The sequence below is a fragment of the Acinonyx jubatus genome, chromosome B1 (genome assembly GCF_027475565.1).
Source record: "Acinonyx jubatus isolate Ajub_Pintada_27869175 chromosome B1, VMU_Ajub_asm_v1.0, whole genome shotgun sequence".
Lineage (NCBI taxonomy): Eukaryota > Metazoa > Chordata > Mammalia > Carnivora > Felidae > Acinonyx > Acinonyx jubatus.
Genome location: NC_069382.1, coordinates 41,459,205 through 41,475,779, shown reverse-complemented (window position 1 = coordinate 41,475,779; position 16,575 = coordinate 41,459,205). Strand labels below are relative to the sequence as shown.

Here is a 16,575-nt window from a genome sequence, read left to right as displayed (position 1 = left end):
AATCTCTTCTAAATCTTTACTTAACCTTTTATAGTTTCAGCCTGAACCTGGAGGGTGCCCAGGTGGCTCAGTCAGTCGAGCATCTGACTCTTGGTTTCAGCTCAGGTCATGATCTCGTAGTTCATGAGTTCGAGCCCTGCATCGGGCTCTCTGCTGTCCACACAGAGCCTGCTTCAGATCCTCTCTCTCTCTCTCTGCCCCTCCCCTGCATCTCTCTCTCTCTCTTCCTCTCTCAAAAATAAATAAATAAACATTTAAAAAAACCAAAAAACAAAAAACCTAAACCTGGAGACATGAAATCTCTGAGTTCCATTAACAGCAGTAAAAAAACACCACTCCCTTTCATTTTGTTTAAGTGTCCCTTTTCCAGGAATCAGAGTTACTTGTTCCAGTACTCCATGGTTCACTGAGCAGCCCAGGCCTATTTTGTTTGCTTGGTGAAGACTGCCTGTTTTCTTTCAAGTAAACAGAGGAAACCCCCCTGTGACAAAAGGAAGGGAACATGAGAAAGGAGAGAAGAAGAAGATATAGATGTGCTTCAGAGTTCTTAAATGTCAGTACATCTCATTAAAAAAAAAAAATGTACATCTGATATAAAAACTTTGAAATATAGGCACACTACAAAATGTCCCGCTGGGCCTCCCTCCCCCTTGTGTTCTCCAAACCGTAATCCCAGATATGGGGAAGGGGTAGAGAAAGGGTGACAGGGGAGGAAGCCTTCAGTTTCGTGGAGTGTCCATCTACTTCCAGGTTACCAGGGATTCCCCTGTCCATGGCCTGGGATCATCTCCAACTTTCTCTACATCTCCTCTTCTAAGTCTTTACCTAAGTAGACACCTCACTTTTGCATTGCCCTCCTCAACCCCTGACTCAGGGAAACTAAACTTAAGTTTGAATTTTAAAACTCTATAGTTCTTTTTGTTTCTTACCTGAAAAACAGTTCTGTCCCAAGTCTAAAAATCTAAGGAAAGCAAAAGCGGAAGCAAGACTTCTTTAATAGATACTTTTATCCTAGGGGGAAATAAAAATGCAAGTGGGAGATAGGGAGCATAAGAATGTTATTTTGGATCAAAACCAATTTAACTTTGTCTACGGGTAGAGAACCCCCGGCCCCCCCCCCCTCGCCCCCCCATCTCCCACGGATCTGAGTAGTTTTTCTGGACTTGTGGGCAGATATGTCTCTTTGGAGTGTTCCTCCAATAACTTAGGAGTTAAATAGGGACCGTCTTAAAGTTGTTATTGGGTTTGACTTATGAAGTGATGAACAGAGTTGGCTGCCACACAGGATGAAGTGTTCTGTCCTCCCCATTCCTGTTCCTGATTGAAACATAAACACACACGTATATGTGTGTATACATACACATGTATGTATATATGTAGTTTTATACAAACAAATACACACATACATATTTATGTAGATATCTCTGTCAATAGATAAGTAGATATATAAAGAGTTAGAGATATTTTTCCCACTGCTCATCAACTCAGCCCCCAGTTTATGTTTAAACATTGGTGATGCCCTTCTTTGCAGAGTCAGTTTTCAGAGAGTATTTTATACGCTATGTATACGTATGTGTTCCAGTTTTGTAATTTTCATATATATTTCAGATTGTACTCATACACATTATATCCACTAGAATGTTAAGGGAAAAAAATATGAGAGTGAGGTGTGTGTATATGGGTCACTCAGATAATTCCAATTTTATGCCCAGGTCATTTCTCTACCACAGGATTACTGGAGTAAAGGGCAATCATGATTACTTCCCTTGCTGCCTTTTTTCTGGTGTATGCTAATTTCCTGTATTTATATCTAAAAGGTTCTGCCAAGAAATCTTGCCCTTCCCTTTGTTGAAGTCTCCAGGAATTTGGGCATCCCTCCTATCCTGGTCCATGCAGACTTGGTGCTGACAAACTGGACCACTAGGGATCCTGAAAGGTAAGACAGGGAGTGAGTGCTTTGGATGTGAATTGATGGAAACTTCCTCTCCTTACAGTAAAGGCCTGGCATTTTCAGCTATGTGTGATTCTAGATGTTCATATTTAGTGTCTGCTTTATGGTTCCAAAGAACTTGTGTTCAAGTTCAAAATTTACACGTCCCGGAAATTTCTTCTCAATCCACTCTGAATACATTGGAGCAGGCTACTTTTTCTTGTTTTCTTCCACATCCAATCTGAATTTCTTAACTTGACCTTCAAGCTCCTGCATAATTAGGCTTCATTCATTCTCTCTCATCAAATTTCCATTCCACAACATGCCTTCCATTCATGTCAAATTAGGGCCAGTGACTTCAATAAGTCATCCTGATATAATGACCATAAATGATTGTGATTATGATTATGATTATAGGTGAATTAAGAGTAGGGCTCTAGAAAGTTAGATTGAGAATTTGATTAATAATGCTATCTCTTCTACCTAGCTGGCATCAATCTTTGGAAAGTTGGGCTGGGAATGTAGATAAGTATTGGTCTAAAGAAAAAATAGTGTGAGTTTTTAACAAACAATAATTAATCAGAATGGGTGGAAAAGGTGAATTGTTAAATTTCCCTTTGAACTTTATTATCACAACCAAATTTATTTCAGGCTGTAAGTACAAGAAATAGTACTTTTGTAACTTAATAAAATAACTAAAGGGACATTTAGGTTAGATGTGAGGAAGAACTTCCTCAGCTTGAGGGTTGTAGGTACCACAAGAATGCCAGAGGAGATGATGGGAATCTGTTCTAGATGATTAAACACTTAATATAACATTATAGATTTTGGGACTAATTTATGTGCTTCTTGGAAGAAGGGAGGCCATCTCATCTTTCTAAGGAAGCCTGAGGCCTGGGAGGATCCATTTTCCATAATTATTAATTGTGATCTTTGACCAGTTCTTTCATAACAAAATTAGTGACCAGTATTCTCATGAAAAGCTGCTGAATCTGACTCAGAGTTTTGACAGAAAGAAATAATAAATATATGTGCAGAAATAATTCTGGTCAAGGCATTGAATGTTGAGTCAGCTGGATTTCTGGTTTGAAGAGAAAGAGAGAAACAGGAAAGGTTGAAGGGAAAAAAAAAATGTCTGGACTGGAATGGTTAAGTCAAAAATACAACAAGGGGCTAGTTGCCCAGTGAGTGAGTGAGCAGGGATGCATCCCAGAGAGGCAGACACAGTCTGGGGCTCAGTAGTTAGCTTTCTTGGTGATTAAGTTTGGAGTCTTTTAATATGCCTTCCATAGAGCTAAGTGCTGTAGAGAAATGGAAGACATGGAAGCAAAGGGCACCAACATGGTTAAAGAACAAGACAAATGTCAAAGAGGGACATAAGCAATAGCCCTTAAGCATTTCAAAGCAATTATAGCAATGCAGGCTTTAAAAATCAGGAAACAGTTTGGTGAGGAAATGAAACTTGATCTGATGCTAAAGGTAAGTAAGAGTATAATAGTTATAACAGAAATACGGGTTTGTGGCAATGACAAATATATAAAAGGAATAAGATAATTTATCATGGTGGCCACAGGCTAAATATTCTTGGGCTCCTGTGTGAGTGGAGATTTAGCTTACTCCTTGTCACACAGTGACTTTCAGGGAAGGAAAATTTTTCCTTTCTTCCCTTCTAGGTTCTTTGCCTGGTCTGATAATTACATTGACATAAGACAGATCAATAGAAGAAAAATGGAATTAATTATTTTACCTATGAGAGCCCATAAAATATGAGACTCAGACAAGTGACCAAAACAGGAAGATTTTATGCCTTTAGACAAGAAAACAATACATTTGGGAAGAATTGACAAGACATAGGGGTTTGGGCTTAGGGTTAGCAAATTAGTGAAGGTGTATTTACACAGGCTTCTTGGCCCTAAATTCCCTCTCGGGTTAATTTTCCTTGTACAGGTTGGGTACCTGTCACATACCAGATTTATTTCCTGCTTTCAGGGGAACGAAGGAAGTCAGAATGTCCTTCTTGTGCCAGCTCTTTCTTACATAACATTAGTTCAAATAATCAGTGTGCCAAAGCAGTGCATTTGGGGTGGAGCAATTCTGCTCTCCTTCAGACCCACAGTGTAGTCACGACCTGTGACATCCAAAGTGTGCATGGATGTGTGTGTGTGCATGTGCATTTGGACACAAATGTATGTGCCTGTGTCTATGTCCTCTCAAAATGCATACCAGTTTAGAAACTGATTTGTTCTTTTATTTCCTTTTTCTCTTTGTGGTTATTGATACTGAAATTTGACTAGACCCCTGGAAATCAGGTAAGTTCTCAGAAATCGTTCACTAACTTTAGAATCCATGCTAACTAAAAGCTTACAAATAAACGAAAAGGAAAGCACATCAAATTTTGTATATAGTATATACACTATCTAAAAATGCCTGAAAAAGAACAAAAAGAACAAGACAGGGATATTTCACTCTCACCACTGAACATAGTACTGGAAGTCTTAGCCTCAGCAATCAGACAACAAAAAGAAATAAAAGGCATCCAAATTGGCAATGAAGAAATCAAACTTTCACTATTTATAGATGATATGATATTCTTTTAAGAAAACCAAAGACTCCACCAAAAAATTGCTAGAAGGAATACATGAATTCAGCAAAGTTGCAGGACATAAAGTCAGCATACAGAAATCACTGCAGTTCTTTTCTTTTTTTTTTTTTAATGTTTATTTATTGTGAGACAGAGCATGTGGGGGAGGGGAGGGGAGAGAGAGAATCCCAAGCAAGCTCCACATTCAATGCAGAGCCCAATGTGGGGCTGGATCTCACAGCTGTGAGATTATGACCTGAGCTGATATCAAGAATCAGAGGCTCAACCAACTATGCCACACAGGTGCCCCAGAAATATGTTGCATTTCTATACACCAGTAATAAAGCAGCAGAAAAAGAAATAAAGGAATTGATCCCATTTGCAATTGCACCCAAAACAATAAGATACATATGAATAAACCTAACCAAAGAGGTAAATGAACTGTACTCTGAAAACTATAGAACACTTATGAAAGAAACTGAAAAAGACACAAGAAATGGAAAAAACATTCCAGACTCATGAATTGGAAGAATAAACATTGTTAAAATGCCCATACTACCCAAAGCAATGTATACATTCAATGCGATCCCTATCAAAATACCACCAGCATTTTTCACAGAACTAGAGCAAACGATTCTAAAATTTGTATGGAACCACAAAAGACCCCAAATAGCCAAAGCAATCCTGAGAAACAACAGCAAAACTGGGGGCATCACGACTCCAGACTTCAAGCTTTAATGCAAAGCTTGTCCTCAAGACATTTGTCCTCAAGACAATATGGTACTGGCACAAAAACAGACACATAGATCAGTGGAACAGAATAGGAAACTCAGAAATGGACCCCCAACTATATGGTCAATTCATCTTTGACAAAGCAGGAAAGAATATCCAATGGAAAAAAAGACAGCCTCTTCAACAAATGGTTTTGGGAAAACTGGATGACAACATGCAGAAGAAAGAAACTGGACCACTTTCTTACCCAAAACACAAAAATAAATTCACCATGGATGAAAGACCTAAATGTGAGACAGGAAACCATCAACATTCTACAGGAGAACATAGGAAGAAACCTTTCTGACCTAGGCCATAGCAACTTCTTATGAGACATGTTGCTAGAGGCAAGGGAAACAAGCAAAGATGAACTATTTCAGCCAACAAAACTGAAAGGAAGTCTACAGAATGGGAGAATATATTTGCAAGTGACATATCAGATAAAGGGTTAGTATCTATAAAGTACTTACCAAATTCAACACCCTGAAAAATAAATAATCCAGTTAAGAAATAGGGAGAAAACATGAATAGACATTTTTCCAAAGAAGACATCCAGATGGCTAACAGACACATGAAAAGATGCTCAACATCACTCATCATCAGGGAAATACAAATCACAACCACAATGAGACACCACCTCACTCCTGTCAGAATAGCTAAAATTAACAACACAGGAAACAACAGATGTTGGCAAGGATGTGGAGTAATAGCAACCCTCTTACAGTATTAGTGGGAATGCAAATTGATGCAGTCACTGTGAAAAATAGTATGGAGGTTCCTCAAAAAGTCAATAATAGAACTGCCCTATGATCCAGCAATTGCACTACTAGGTATTTACCCAAAGGATAAAAAAAATATAGATTCATAGTGTACATGTGCTCCAATGTTTATAGCAGCATTATCAACAATAGTCAAAATGTGGAGAGAGCCCAAATGTCCACAGACTGATGAATGGATAAAGGAGATATGATATATACACACATACATACATATATACATACACACACACACACATACACACACAATGGGATATTACTCTGCCATCAAAAAGAATGAAATCATGGGGCACCTGAATGGCTCAACTGGTTGAACCTCCAACTCTTGATTTCTGCTCAGGTTGTGATATCATAGTTGTGATCTCACATTCATGAAATGGAGCCCCACATGTAGCTCTGCACTGAGCACGGAGCCTGCTTGGGATTCTCTCTCTCTCTGTGTCCCTCTCATGCTTGCACTCTTTCTCTCAAAATAAATAAACAAACATTAAAAAAAAAAAAAGAGTGAAATCTTGCAATTTCCAAAGACATGGAGGGAGCTTGACAGTATTATGCTAACAAAAATAAATCAGTCACAGAAAGACAAATACTATATGATTTCATTCATATGTGGAATTAAAGAAGAAAAACAGATGAACATATGGAAAGGAAAAAAGAGAGAGAGTGGGAAGCAAAACATAAGAAACTCTTGTAATTTTTTTTATAAATTCTTTTTAATGTTTATTTTTGATAGAGAGAGAGGGAGGGCATGAGCGGGGGAGGGGCAGACAGAGAGAGGGAGACACAGAATCTGAAGTAGACTCCAGCTTGAGCTGTCGGCACAGAGCCTGATGCAGGGCTCAAACTCAGCAACTGTGAGATCATGACCTGAGCCAAAGTTGGATGCTTAACCAACTGAGCCACCCAGGCACCCTTACATAAGAGACTCTTAATGATAGAAAACAAACTGAGGGTTAATGGAGGGAGGTGGGTGGTGGATGGTATAAATGGGTTATGGGTATTAAAGAGGGAACTTGTTATCATGAGCACTGGGTGCTATATGTAACTGATGAGTCACTAAATTAAAAAAAAAATTAATTAAAAAAATTAAAAAATAAAAATAAAAATGCCTGAAAAAAAGACTAGAGGGAAATGTGCCAAAAATTAAAAGTCCAAAAATTAACAATGGTCCCTGTGTTTTGTAAGGATTAGGGGATTAATTTTCTTTACTATATTTTCAAGTCTGTTCATAATGAAGCAAATAAAGTTCAATGCAAGAAAAGAAAAAAAAAAAAACTTTAAAAATTCTCTAAATCCTCTGTGATTCTTTGAAGTCTAAGACCTGAAAAAGATCTATGGTCTCACCATAGCTTATATGAAAGGCCAAAATTGTAGAGTGGTTTCTATAGCTACAGAAGAATCCCTTTGAAATATCTTGTTTTACATGGACTGGAGCTCATGGGCCAGGTTTGGTCCAGACATCCTCAGGCTCCTCTTTCCCCAGAGAGCAAAATTAGCCTCTAAATTGACATTGCCTCTCCTCAGCTCAATGAAGGCATTCCGTATAAAAACTGTAGCTCAGCAGATGGAGAGTGGAAGGATGAAGAAGCCACTTTCCACACAAGTGTAACTTCGCTGGCACGATAGAGTTCCTGACTTATTTGTCTTTTGTGTTTGTTTTTCATCTCTGGTCATGTTTAAAATGTTAGAGACAGAAGTGATTTATGGAGTGAAATTTTAGGTTTTGCAGATTGGACTGACATCTGGAATATTTGAATCTAGATAGCTGGTCATTTAAAGATGATTCTATGACAGTCTTGCAGCTGTCATTCTTACGTAATACAGCACTTGGGGGGAAAGGTCACTGATGAGAGAAAGCACTCACCTGAGTTATGAAATATTCCTGCCCTGGTCCTGTGACTAATCAGCTGCATGACTTTGGGGAAACCATTTTGCTTCCTTGGGCCATAGTTTCAAGTCTAAAAAAGGAGCATGAAATTAGCTGTTGTCTGTGGTCACTATACCTCTAAGACTGCCCCTGCTCCTGACGGGGATGGTGTGATGGGCCACAGACTGGCCCTGTGGAGAATCAGCAGTGCCTGCCCAGTTATTATGTCAGCTGTTCCACTGGGAGGCCATGCTAGACTTTGAGAGTCCTCTGGTCCTTGACCATGGTGTTGAATAGGTCTGCTCTCTTTCCTTTCTGGAGCAGAGCTGGAGGCAGATTCTCCTCCTCAGAGCTATTCTACAGAGATGAGAGGGGTTTTCTTCGAGTCTACTTGCTCTTGCATTTGTCTGGCTCTGAGGTGGTCTTTGGGCCCTGCTCACACCACAGTGTACAAACCTCTCTAAACATGTGGTCATTTCCTTCCCAAGGAACTTGGACGTCATTTTCTCATTTCCTGGGGAAGAAAGCCTGCGTGGCTTTATACTGGTGACTGTTTTGGTGGAGAAGGCAGCAGTACCTGGGATTAAGGTATTTTCTTCATGGCTTTTTTTTTTTTTTTTTTTTGTCCTAAATGAGAAATTAGTCTGAGCTTTACTTCCCACCAAGTCCCTTTCCCTGTAGAGAACTAATAAATATAGATGAGTATCGGCCTTGTCCTACTTGGTGTATGTCTGGGAAAAGAGGTCTGATCTCTAGCCCACAGCTCTCCCTTTCTTCAACTACTGCATCACTTGGAATGACCATTCAACCATTCAACTGACATGTCTTGTTCTGAATAATGTATGTCTGGGAGAACAAGACAGATACTGTTCTGGACGCTATAGAAGCTCACCATCCAGTAGAGAAAGATGGACTGATGCATGGGGTAACAAGAAAAACAAAAACAAAAACAAAAACAAAAACAAAAACCCAGTGTTTTTCATGAAAAAACATCTAAGACCTAATCCAGACTTGCAGGATCAGGCAAAGGGAAATGACAGCTGAAGTTAAAATCTGAGTGATGTATGGGAATTAAGCAGGAAGTAAGAATGGAAGTGGGTATTCATTCCTGGCAGAGAAAACTGTTATGCAAAAGCGTCAGAAAACAGTGAACCCTCTTCAGAGGACAGTGAACCCTCATTGAGAATACCTAGCCCTGAGCTTGCATATTTGAACTCCTTCAGGGGTCAGGTAGATAACAGAAAGTTCAGGTGTAAAGCAAATGAAGGTGTAGTGACAGATGATCATCTAGGGAATGCTTGCCTTGCACAAAGATATTTAGATTAGATTTAAGTCTTTCCTCACTACCTTCCCTGGTCAACATTCTTTGAGTGCTTACTGTGTCCTCAGTAGAGTGACCAGATCATGGGATGATTACCTTAGCACCCTCTTTCAGTCTCAAAAGTGAAACTATATGCTTACTTTACTTCTCCTTCGTGTGTTTAGTTCACTGAAACATACAGAGTAAAGCATTGGTCTTCAAATTATAGCTCAAATAAGGTAGAGACTGCCAGAGGACAAGGAAGTCTTCCTGGTGAATGGAGCTCTGATGCTACGGGATCTACAGAATCTGTCTGATTTTATGTACAACAGAGCTCAGGAGTGAGGCTGCCCTAGTTCAAGGTCCTAGAAGTAGAAATGATCATAATGATGAGGGACCATAAGGCAAGCTGAGGGCCAAACACAAGCTAGCACAACCCACCCCCTCCCCAAGTGGGATATGTGTGATATTTCTCAGGCACTCCTGGCTGCCCAAGAACAAAGGAAAGGGGAAACAGATAGTTAACTGATAGAAATTACTGTCATACAGGACATGAGTCTCCATCAGTTTACAAAGGTCTTACAAAGGTCTTTACAAGAAAAAGGCAATCTTATCAATAGCCTAATTTCCAGAAACCTGTGCACTCAGTTTTCTGGAGCCCTAATATCACCTTCCCCTCCACAGTGATGTGGGGAACAAAGGCAAGAAGGAAATGGCAGGTAAAATTACATTTCTTTATAACCTGCAGCCCATTGACAAATACTTAAGGCAAATACAAAGCAGACCATTTCTCCAGGAACCCCCTATTGTCATAATGTTAATGCCTTAACTAGAGGGAAAACAACCTTAGCTTGACAACAGCAAGGCCTCAGGCATCTTAGCCGTTCTCTTTAGCATATCAAAGTCCTTCTGGAGGCCTCCCCCCAACTCCATAGTATATAACCAGTCATTCTGTACAACCCCAGTGCCCAAGGGTCCTGTCCCTGTGCTTTCATAGGATCACCTTTTTGCACCAAAGACATCTCAAAAATTCTTTCTTGACCATTGACTCCAGACCCCCACCACTCCAAAACCCCATCAATAATATGAGATAAATCCAGAAGAAAGAACAAAATTGATTAGAGTTATGCCCTTGAGAGGTACAAGAAGTAGCAGTCAATGGAAAAGCTCCAGAAAGTCTTAACTAGGGATCTATCTGAAGGGTGCCCAGAAAGATTCTGGCTCTCAGGAAAACCTCACAGGATATTTAGTTTAGGAATGCCCCTGGGGAGCCCTGCCTAACAATCCAGCAGTCAGATGGGTCCCCTTTTTCTAGATTCCCACAGCTTTGCTGCTCTACCTCAGTGGACTGAATGTTAATGAATTGAGTGAATGAATCTCCTCTTCAGGCACTTGTTCAGGCAGTGAATGCCATCTTGCAGCCCAGCCAGAACTCGTTGCTTCAAGCCCTGCAGCGACTGAGACTCTGCATTCAGGATATCACCAGAACTTTAGGACAAATGCATGGTATGAAGCTTCTGAAGGCTGAGGGCTTTGCTCGGGAAGACATAAAATGTCAAAATGTCAATGTCTTTGTTTTAAAGCAACCAAATGTTGTTCATGCTACTGAAAAATGAACTCTCAGTTTGCAGTGACTTTCTCATGGTTTTATCGTTCTTTTTCAGTTGTTTCCTCTTCTGGCTAGCCAAAATATTTCCTTGCATGTAGAGGTCTTACGGTAACGAAGCTGGGTCTGAAAGGGTGGAGCACATGACATTGGTTGTATAAGCTCTATCCAGCAATGTTAGGTTACTGAAGGACAGAATTGTGATATGAGAGAGTTTGTCCTTACACTCTCTAAAGCCTCTCTCATTCTTTGTTCTCTAGTGGAAGCTGAGATGACTGACCTTGGCTTTGGGCCTTATCTGAGGGGCCTTCCATCGCTCCTCCTCTGAGGCTAGTTTAAAGAGGAGTTGTTACAGGTGTGGCCGGTTAATCTTATCCTAAGGACTGCAGCTCTTAACTCCTTTATCAGAAGAATCTAGAAAATGTAATTGTTGTGTGTTTGAAGAAGGTGTGGGAGAGGGGTGTGATCTGTTTAACAAGAGGGTAAGGATCTAAGTATCAGTTTCCATGGATCCTGCTTCACTGACAAATAGAGGGAGTCCAGGAAAGGAGAGGTTTATGGGAAACAGGACAGGAGGAAGCGAGGGAGGGAGGGAGAAAGGGAGGACACCAGCTTTATTACTTTTTATTAAGGGAGTAAATTTATTTGTCATCTCAAACTCTCTGCACTAGTGGAAGTCCATCAGAAGTCACAGGACTATGTATTATTTCCATTCAACATCCTGTTTTATATTTCAGATCCACACTTCCTCCACTTCCCTGAATTTTAATTTTAAAGCCCTCCTGATCACATCAAACAAGCTCTCTAAACTGAGTGACATAGATTTGAGCCTTAACAAGGTACCCTGAGTTTATTAGTCACGATATCAAGACCAGGGGAAGTGACATTGCAGGTGCATTCAGATCATATTGATGAGGGAGCATAAGGCAAGCTGACACCCTGCATCCCCCCTCCCCCACCCCACCTCAGGTGGGGTATGTGTGATATTTCTCAGGCACTTCTGGCTGCCCAAGAACAAAGGAAAGGGGAAACAGATGGTTAACGGATAGAAATTATAGTCGTGCAGGACAGGAGTTTACAAATGTCTTAGTAAGTTTACAAATGTCTTAGTAAATTGTAATAAAAAGGCAATCTTATCAGTAGCCTAATCTCCAGAAACCTGTGGACTCAGTTTCCTGGAGCCCTAATATTACCCTTCCCTCCTTCGTGATGTGGGGAACAAAGGCAAGAAGGAAATGGCAGGTAAAATTACATTTCTTTATTATCTGCAGCCCCTTAACAAGTACTTGAGGCAAATACAGAGTGTACCATTTCTCCAGGAACCCCTTTGGTCATAATGTTAATGCCTTACTAGAGGGAAAACAACCTTCGCTTGACAATAGCAAGGCCTCAGGTATCTTAGGCATCCCCTTTAGCATATCAAAGTCCCTTTGGAGGCCTCCCCCCAACTCCATAGTATATAACCAGTCACTCTGCACAACCCCAGTGCAGCATTTACTGTCCAAGGGTTCTGTCCCTGTGCTTTCATAGGATCACCTTTTTGCACCAAAGACCCCTCAAGAATTCCTTCTTGGCAGTCAGCTCCAGACCCCCATGACCCCCAAACCCCATCAGTATGAAAGAACAGAAGTGAGTAGTCTGGAAACTTGTGAGAGACCCCTCACCCTGTCACACTGCCTGCTGCAGTAAGAGGGCACAGTCCTGTCTGTCACAAGCTTTCCTAGTGCTCATTGTCAGAGTCACTTTCTCAGCCCAGGCCAGCCCAGTGCTCTCTCTCCATTATCCCCTGCAGGAGTCTGGTGCCTTGGAGATTGCAGGGCTACTTTCCTTGTTTTGTTAAAAAGTTAATTTTCCCACACAGGCATGATTTATTCTAAAAGTTGTATCTGTTCACCGCAGTGAAACAGGAGTGCATCAGGCTGCATTTTCCAAACAAGGCACAAAATCTTCCATCTCATAGGCTCCTTTCCAATGTGGCTCTGACGTGCCTGTCCTCAAGGAGTGCAGGCTGTGTCCTCACTTGTGGTATTGGTGGGCCTGTGACATGCCCGTAATCAATAGCACCCAGCAGAAGTGATGCTGCGTGAGCTTTGAGGGAAGGCTAGAGGGGGTGATGCAACTGTTACCTTGTATACTGAGTCACCACGTAAAAATGCCACCTGCTCTGAGGCCACCATGCTGCGAGTGAGAACTCCAGGCCTCACGGAGAGGCCATATGTAGGTGCTCTAGTTGGAAGCTGCCATGGAAGCGAATGAACCCTTGGATGACTCTAGATTTCCACCTTCAAACCGTCCTCGGTCTTCTAGTCATCCACCTGGGGGCCCAAATACTGTGAAGCGCAGTGTGTCCTGTGTCCCGTCCCCTGTGTCCTGTCCAAATTTCTAGCCCGCAGATTCCAAGAGCATCATATACTGGCTGTTTCATGCCCCTCACTTGGGAGTGGTTTGTTATGCAGCCACAGTAAACAGAAAAATGAAATGATAAAAATAACAAATACTAGAAACTTCAAGGGTTTGTTTTTTTAAGTTTTAAGTTTTACTTGAGAGAGAGAGAGAGAGAGAGAGAGAGAGAGAGACAGAGAGAGAACAGGTTGGAGAGGGGCAGAGAAAGGGAGAGACAGAATCCCAAGCAGGCTCCAAGCTGTCAACACAGAGCCTGATCTGGAACTTGAACTCACGAGCTGTGAGATCTGAGATCGGGACCTGAGCCGAGATCAAGAGTCGGACGCTTCACCAACTGTACCACTCAGGTGCCCCTGGAAACTGCCAGGTGTAAGGAATCACATAAATTGTGTCATTGTGTCTGGTTTGTAGTTGATGACTTTTTTCTGATGATCTTTAGAGCTCAGCAGCACTTTCCCCTCTGCTGCCTCTACCCCCACCCCCAAATGGAGCTCATGAATTTTTTTTTTCTTTCTGAGCTCAGCTTTAGCAAGAGTTGTGTGCTTTACTCCCTTCCTCCATAATTACCTCATTTCCAGGCAGGATAGCTTGAAAACATGCCCAACGCAGAGAAGGTACTCTTTATTTTAAGGCTTCAATTTATATTTCTGAGAACCCCCATGTTATCACTGGGCCTTTGCCCAGCCCACAGGTGATTCCACCTCACAACCTTAACCTAGTCCTCAGTGCAGACGTACTCCTCTTCAGGCGGAAATCCGTCACAGCACTAGACTTCCAGACTACACCCACACTGTGCATTGCTCGCTGAGTGTCAGCGCTGTGCACCTGTAAGATCCGTGTCTAGCTCCCCTTTTCTGGGTGATTTGCAGAGAGCTCAACCAGGCCTGGGCATTGTGCTCTGTTGGAAGGCTAAAATATGTTCGGATTTCCAAGCATCCCGATTACACAAGCATGTCTTTTGGCAGGTTTCTGAATACCTCTTGTTTCTAAGAGTTAATTTCCTCCTTAGAAACGCTGAGAGATAAATTTCTCTCCAATATGCCACGGAAAGTTTTGCCTTGTATTTCCTTCTGAATCAACACAATTTCCATCTTCTCCTTGACAGATTGCTGGCTGTAAGAACTTTTCCTTTAATGATAGCAAGGAGTCAAAATGTTTCCTTCTAAGAGTTTGGCATGTGTTTAAGTCAGGTTTCTTACTCAGTGAGTTGGTACTAAATGATAGTGTGAATTCCTGCTGCTACCCTCTTCTGGCTGGCTCACTTAATTTTGCCTAAGGAAGTTTTCTTCCTATGTAATGCCTGAAGTTCCAAAACCTCCCACAAAAGTCCACCAGAGTCTTAAGTCAAAGCCAAGCGGCAAGGGTCGTTTATTGCAGGTTCGAACCTGGTCCTCTGTGCACTCGTCGCCGGTGACGCAAGAGGCCTCGATCAGGGTTGGTACAGCGTTTTTATAGACAGAGACAAATAGCACAGGGGAGGTTTCAAATTATGAGGGGCCTGATTAGTTGATTTTAAAGTAAGGACATTTGTTGTTCTGTGATTGGGCGTCCTTTGTCTGTCCTTTGGCGGGAAGGCTTTGTCCGTTACTTGTGGCGGGAGGAAGAAGGGGGAAGGGGGAAGAGGGTAGGGTAGGTGAGGAATGTGCTAAGCAAGCAGGTTTACAGAAGCGAGAAATGCCGGTTAGTTTATGTACAATCACTCATTCCATTACATATCGGACTACATTTAGGAAGGTTTACAACCCATTCTACTACACAGCGGGTTACATTCAGGAGAGGCCTCACAATGCTCGTAGCAAACAGCAAGCAAAACAGACTTCTCAGCAATTGTATTTCTTATCAAAGATCCATAATAAGCAGAAAAGAGAACCTAGCTTTAAACTAAGGCAGGGCTGTCATTTGGATTGTTCCTTTCACCTAATCTGTAAACTTACTTTGTCTACAACTAATTGGAAACAAAATTATTGTTTCCATTTTTGTTTATCTTAAATTAAAGCTTAAAAGTGGCATGCAGTTAAGATATTTTTAGATTTGTTGAAAGCATTGTTGACATTGTATAAAACAATATTTGGTAAAGGTTTGTTTTGTTTTGTTTTGTTTTTTTGTTTTTTGTTTTTGGTAACTGATAAGTTTTTACTAATTTATAATTAGTAAGAGAGACTGTCTAGATGTTGGGCAGCTCTATGATTTGGGTCTATAAACGGCAATAATTAAATTCAGTACCCTTGGTTTATTTTAAGGCATTAGGATTTTCTTGGTGAAAGTCATTCCCCCTATCTTCCCAGCCTACTGATTTCTGGATCTTCAGCTCCCTGTGCAGTCTGAAGAAGGTATTGCAGTCAGAACTGTGTACTGATGAGAGAAACCTCTGGTAGTAATAAAAGTTATCCAAAGTTATCAAAGGTTAACTTTGAAAATAATAATAATAGAAAATAAATAAAGCAAAGTGGAAAATAATCAACACTGGGATTCTTCTCTGCTAAATACTGTGGGATAATAACGACTCCATTCATATTTCTAAAGTTGTCTTCACTCGTGGATTACTTACACATAGTAATCTCAGTATACCCTAGTCACCTGACCCACCATATTTTACCTTGAATCTTATTTTCTCATGTCAATGTATAAAATCAAGAAACATGCCCACACAGAACCAGTTCTCAAAATATTGAAGAGTCCCATGAGTCTTCACAAAAGATGTTTTTAGGCTTACAAGGAAGAATATACATTGCATATCACACATCAAAAATATCCAGAAATCTACAGTGATTATTATTGTTGCATATGGTTAAGATTCACTCAGATTTGCTTACCTATTATAACCTTCTTTTTGCCCTTCACTCCTTTACACACATCTCTTTTGCTACTAGGATTTCCTCTAGTGAGGACCTGCTGCTGGCTAACTCTCTCGTCTGAAAATTGCCCTATTTCACTCCAATGCCTAAAGAATATATTTGCTAGCAACAATATTCCTGTAGATGTTGAGTAAATCCGTACAATATCTTTTAGCTTCCATTGTCACTACTAAGAAGTTAGGTGTCAGGGAAACCTATCTTTTTCTGATCTGCTTCTGAGTTTCTCTTTATGGGTCTGTGTTGTTCTGTTTATCATGGGTTGGTTTCATTATGCTTCTTTAACTGATACGACTTATCATTCTGGAAAGTCCTTAGCCATCACATCCTCACAAATTGTGCCCCACTCTCTTTCTGTTTTCCTTCTTCAACTTTAATTGAGGATGTTAGACCTTGATCCACTATCTTCCATTCTCTTCTAGCCTTGCTGTTTTTTCCCCATCTCTTTATTTCTCTGTGTTGCATTAATTCTTCTAATCTAATTAACTC

At 40.8% G+C, this 16,575-nt stretch overlaps 1 protein-coding gene across 2 annotated transcripts in view; it reads left to right on the top strand.

Annotated features, from left to right (window-relative positions):
- IDO2 (indoleamine 2,3-dioxygenase 2) overlaps window positions 1–16,575 on the top strand; it is a 74,005-nt gene that overhangs the window by 39,627 nt on the left and 17,803 nt on the right. For both annotated transcript variants that reach the window (XM_053216544.1, XM_027071113.2), the window contains 4 exons: window positions 1,818–1,936; window positions 4,225–4,239; window positions 8,414–8,513; window positions 10,614–10,731. In XM_053216544.1, coding sequence (XP_053072519.1) covers window positions 1,818–1,936; window positions 4,225–4,239; window positions 8,414–8,513; window positions 10,614–10,731 — 352 coding nt within the window. The remainder of the gene's footprint in view (window positions 1–1,817; window positions 1,937–4,224; window positions 4,240–8,413; window positions 8,514–10,613; window positions 10,732–16,575) is intronic.